This window comes from Mandrillus leucophaeus, unplaced genomic scaffold, assembly GCF_000951045.1.
Source record: "Mandrillus leucophaeus isolate KB7577 unplaced genomic scaffold, Mleu.le_1.0 Scaffold510, whole genome shotgun sequence".
In the NCBI taxonomy this organism is placed as follows: Eukaryota; Metazoa; Chordata; class Mammalia; order Primates; family Cercopithecidae; genus Mandrillus; species Mandrillus leucophaeus.
The window spans coordinates 23,851-28,791 of record NW_012105476.1 but is presented as its reverse complement, the minus strand read 5'-3'; the positions used below and the strand labels follow the sequence as shown (position 1 = coordinate 28,791).

The 4,941-nt window shown below is 57.3% G+C and overlaps 1 protein-coding gene across 1 annotated transcript in view; it reads left to right on the top strand.

The window, feature by feature from the left end:
- The window catches only part of D2HGDH (D-2-hydroxyglutarate dehydrogenase), a gene marked incomplete at its 3' end in the record, with an annotated part of 32,251 nt that overhangs the window by 4,508 nt on the left and 22,802 nt on the right, over positions 1-4,941 (top strand). The window contains 2 exon segments of the mRNA XM_011996397.1: positions 3,236-3,293; positions 4,232-4,371. Of these exon segments, the coding sequence (XP_011851787.1) occupies positions 3,236-3,293; positions 4,232-4,371 (198 nt within the window).

Here is a 4,941-nt window from a genome sequence, read left to right as displayed (position 1 = left end):
TAATTTACAACAAAATGATATATTTAAACCTGTAGCACTGGCACCAGGTCCTGGGGCTGAACGTAGGGTGTGCTGTCATTGGGAAGATCTGAAATTTTTTTAATCTTTTTGTTGTTGTTTTGGCCCTTGTAGAAGATTGAAAGTATTAAGAACACTCAGAGTTTCCAGACCATGTAATCTGGGAGTGCAGTGTATGTGAAAACAGTTCGGAAAGTTAGCAAGTTGAACTGGGGTCTAGGCTCAGATAATGGAAGCAGCTCTTTCCCTGCAGAAAGGCCGGGAGTCACTGGAAATCGCTGGACCAATGGTCACTACGTAGGAGCTCTCTTGAGTGGAACGGCCCCCACCCTCACCCTGCTCCCTAAATAAGGATCCCTCTGGGGCGATCTCCAGCTGCAGCCTTGAGCGTCCACCATGGCCCAGGGCCTGCGGGCTCATGAGTGTTGTCCCTGGAGCCAGGTGAGGATGGACGCCCACTCTGGGCTTGACTAAGTCAGGCCCCAGTCCTGGCTCAGCACTGCTGCCTGGGTGACCCTAGGCAGTTGACCCTCAGTGCCTGCCCTACAAAATGGGGCTTGGAGCCACTGCCTTGGGAACACCATGTGGGTGAGTGGGGCAGGAACCTAGCGTGAGCCTTGAGCACAAGGCTTGGATTCCCGTGCTCTCAGCCTGCACAGAGGCCAGCACCCTGGGCTATGCTGCTGCTGCCCTAGTGGGCAAGGGGGCTCTCCCAGGGCTTGCAGGAGTGGGATGGAAGCTGTAACTGAGATTGAGGGGTGGCCACACTATTCCTCTCCCCTGCCTTGCCTGAGCCTGACTGGGCAAGAATTGGCTGTCCCCCTGGGACCCCTCTCTCCAGTCAGCACCCTTTTTGGATGTCCGTGGCCATGGACACCCTGTCTTGCTGCAGGGCCGCCCCTCAGTGTCTGTGTGCGCCTGTGGGAGGGCACCTTCCTCTGCATCCTGCTGCCCGGAGTTTGGTGAGGGCAAGGCTGAATTTCAGTCATCTTTGAGTCCACAGGTTTGGTCCTGAATGTCTGCTCAGTAGGTGTTTACTGAAGTGAGGCTTAGTTGTTGAATTTTAGATGAATTGCCCCTTAGTGTGGCTTGCTTTTGGAGAGAGAGCGTGTCTGGACTTCTGAAAACTCATTAAGCATCATATTCAAAACTCTAGACCATTTGCTCCGGATGGATGCTGCAGATGTTTAGTGAGCATGCCTGCACTGGCGGGAGGGTGGGGGCTTCACGGTGTGAAAACAGGCTGGACCCTTGCATCACCTCTGGCGGCTCTGCCCCCACGGCCCCCTCTCTCTTTGTGGGGCTCCCATCGTTAACACTGGACCACTGGGAGGGAGCCGTCCTTGTTATCCTTCCCGTTAGAAGGTAAACATCACAGGAGTGGGAAATTCTGTCCTTCTGTCCTTATTCTGTGTCTGGAATGCGGCCTGGCCTGCATTCTGGGGCGCACTCATGTATGTGTTGAGAACCCTGTCACAGGTGCGTCCCAAGTGTGCCCAAGTCGAAAGCTTTGCCATGAGTCCTGGGGCTCCCGAGCTGAGTTGGGGACAGGGATGCAGTGAGCGCAGGTGCCACAGTTCCCTCAGGTGCTGCGCTGAAGTGTCGGCCAAGGCCCAGGCGCCCAGCAGGCCCCTCTGCAAACACTGCTGGTTTGATGAAAGAGAGATTAAGTGGCTTTCCGATCAGAAAAGTAAGGTGGACACCACAGCCTGGTTCTCAGAGCTCCGTGAAGAGGTGACAGGCACCTGTGACTGCACTTGCTGTCTGTCTGCGGCCCCCATCACCTGGGAATGTCATCTCAAGGAAACCCAAAGGCAGAAAGACGCCAGCTCACTTGGGGCAGCAGTGGTTAGCAACACCGGCTAACTAGCTTAGAGGGCTCCCATTGGTCACATCCAGGCACTCAGCAAATAAGGCAGCCGAGACTTACAGCCCAGTGAATAAAATGAGAAGCCGAGAGCACTCATCACTGTGAATAAGCAGCTACGTAAACATGTCAGTGGGAGCGAGGGGAAAGCCTTCCCTCGTGGCAGAGTGAGCTAAGAGGCCAGGCGCAGCGACTCATGCTTGTAACCCCAGCCCTTAGGGAGGCTGAGGTGGGTGGATTGCTTGAGGCCATGAGTTCAAGACCAGCCTGGGGAACATGGCAAAACCCTGTTTCTACTAAAAATATCAAAATTAGCCGAGCGTGGTGGCAGGCACCTGTAGTCCCAGCTACCTGGGAGGCTGAGGTGGGAGGATCACTTGAGCCCAGGAGGTTGAGGCTGCAGTGAGCTGTGATTGTACCACTGCACTCCAGCTTGGGTGACAGAGTGAGACCCTGTCTCAAAAGAAATAAAAGGAAATGTGGGTGGACGACTGGATTTAGGAAAATCACTCGTTGGCAACCATCCTAGTAACTGATTCAGTCTAAGATAATGAAAGATGTTAATGGGTGAAGCTTGAGGAGCGACAGGATGTCCACAAGGTCTCGAGTGTCTGCGTGTGAGGTGCGCACACATCACGAAACGAAGTGTGGTGGCGTGGCAGGAGGGAAGCCTGCAGACAGCCCGTTACCATGGAACCGAGCTGACCTCACCACAAGTGAGTGGGCAACCTCAGAGCCGCCAATGCCTGGCCTGTGGGACTCTCGTCCATGGGCCCAGCCTCACCCACCTCTGCACCCTGCCCAGTGCCCGGCCTGCCACCTCCCACGTGGGACCTAGTTTCGGTTTTTTTGAGACGGGGTCTTGCTCTGTCACCCAGGCTGGAGTGCAGTGTTGCGATCATAGCTCATTGTAGCCTCGACCTCCTGGGCTCAGGTGATTCTCTCTCCTCAGCTTCCCAAATAAGATCACTGTCTGGGGGCTGGGCATGGTGGCTCACACCTGTAATCCCAGCACTTTGGGAAGCCACGGTGGGCAGATCATGAGGTCAGGAGTTCAAGACCAGCCTGGCCAACGTGGTGAAACCCCATCTCTACTAAAAATACAAAATTTAGCCAGGTGTGGTGGCAGGTGCCTGTAATCCCAGCTACTCGGGAGGCTGAGGCAGGAGAATTGCTTGAACCCGGGAGGGAGAGGTTGCAGTGAGCCAGGATCGTGCCACTGTACTTCAGCCTGGGCAACAGAGTGAGACTCCGTCTCCAAAAGAAAAAAGCTCGCTCTGGGGAGAGCGCCCACTTGCCTCATCTGCAGCTCCCCCCACGCTGTCTCACAGGGTTTCCTTCCTGTCACAGGCTCTAGCAAGGTGCTGCTGAGGCCACGGACCTCGGAGGAGGTGTCCCACATCCTCAGGTGAGGTGGTGGTGCCCGGCTCCCCCAAGCCCTTCTGTGTTGCCTGCCGGTCATTTCCTCGTGGAGCCTGTGGGCAGCTGGGGTGACGCGGTGCGAAGCCAGCCGATGACATCTTGGTTTGTGTGTCTCAGTGTTTGTTCTGTGGTTTTTAAGTGCTATATCAATGCATCTATGGTGTGTAATCATTTCCCCCCATTTGGCAATGCCCCTGCACATTTCTTGGCACCGTCTGTAACAGCAAAGATCCTCCCCCATGGACACGCTACAGGGTGGCACTGGTCTCCAGGTTTCCATGATTGTAGACAGTGCTTTAGATCATCCTCAGCAGGTATTTTGTGGCAATTTGCACTTACTCTGTTAAACTCCGTCCCTGGGGCTTGCTGCCTCCAGGGTTTATTTAATGTACGTGGGCAGATTCCTCTCTCCAGGTCAGGGAGCTTTGGTTTCTCCAAACCCTTACCCGTTGGGTGTGCTCAAGGCTTTGGGGCTTTGCAAAGGTGCAGACTGGTTGGGAGGGAGGTGTCCTTGGGCACACATCTGGGGGATGACGGGCCAAGGCTGGGGAGATGAAGGCAGAGGGTGGAAGGGGGTGGGGGCAGTGCAGTCGAGGAGCCCTGAGCTGGGCCCTCTGTGACCACAGTATGAACGGGAAGGATAGGAGTGGGGCGTGTAGGACGTTCTGTCCTGTGCGGGAAGTCTTTTAGGACATTAGAATCGGGGCCTCCACTTCCGTCACCCTGTGCACGGCTCCTGGATTGGCATCTGTCCTTCCTCAGAATCCCTCACATGCGTGGGCTGGGGAGGAACCGCCGCCGGGGCTGCAGGCAGAGCAGAGTAATCAGGATTTGGGGTCAGGCACTGGTCCTGTGGCGTGTCCTTGGGGATGGTAGCGTGGGGGTGGGGACAGAGCCCCGATGTCCCTCCTGTCCTCATCCCAGGCACTGCCACGAGAGGAACCTGGCCGTGAACCCGCAGGGGGGCAACACAGGCATGGTGGGTGGCAGCGTCCCCGTCTTTGACGAGATCATCCTCTCCACTGCCCGCATGAACAAGGTCCTCAGCTTCCACAGTGTGTCTGGTAAGCCTGTGCCGCCCTTCGGGGCCCAGGTGTCCCTCCTGGTGCTGGTGGAATTCTTCCTTGCCAGCGTCTGTGACTTGCAGTGCTTGGGTGGGCGAATGAGTCAGGGACGGGGCTGGGGAAAGAACCAACGTCTGTAGCCTGGCCGCCCAGCCCCACCTCGCCTGGCCCCTCCAGACATGCCTGCTGTGGGGTCACTTTGATGATGTATGGTGAGGGATGTCACTCCGGTCCCTTCTGGCTCCAGCCTGCTCTGGAGGTGTGTGCGGTGCAGAGTGGCAGGCAGAGGGGATCCTGTGCTCACATGGCACGGCAGACCCAGGGCGCCAGGGCGTGGCAGGCGTGAGGGGATCCTGTGCTCACATGGCACGGCAGACCCAGGGCGCCGGGGCATGGCAGGCGTGAGGGGATCTTGACCCAGGGCGCCAGGGCGTGGCAGGCGTGAGGGGATCCTGACCCAGGGCGCCAGGGCGTGCCCAGGGCGCCAGGGCGTGGCAGGCGTGAGGGGATCTTGACCCAGGGCGCCAGGGCGTGGCAGGTGTGAGGGGATCCTGTGGTCACGTGGCGCGG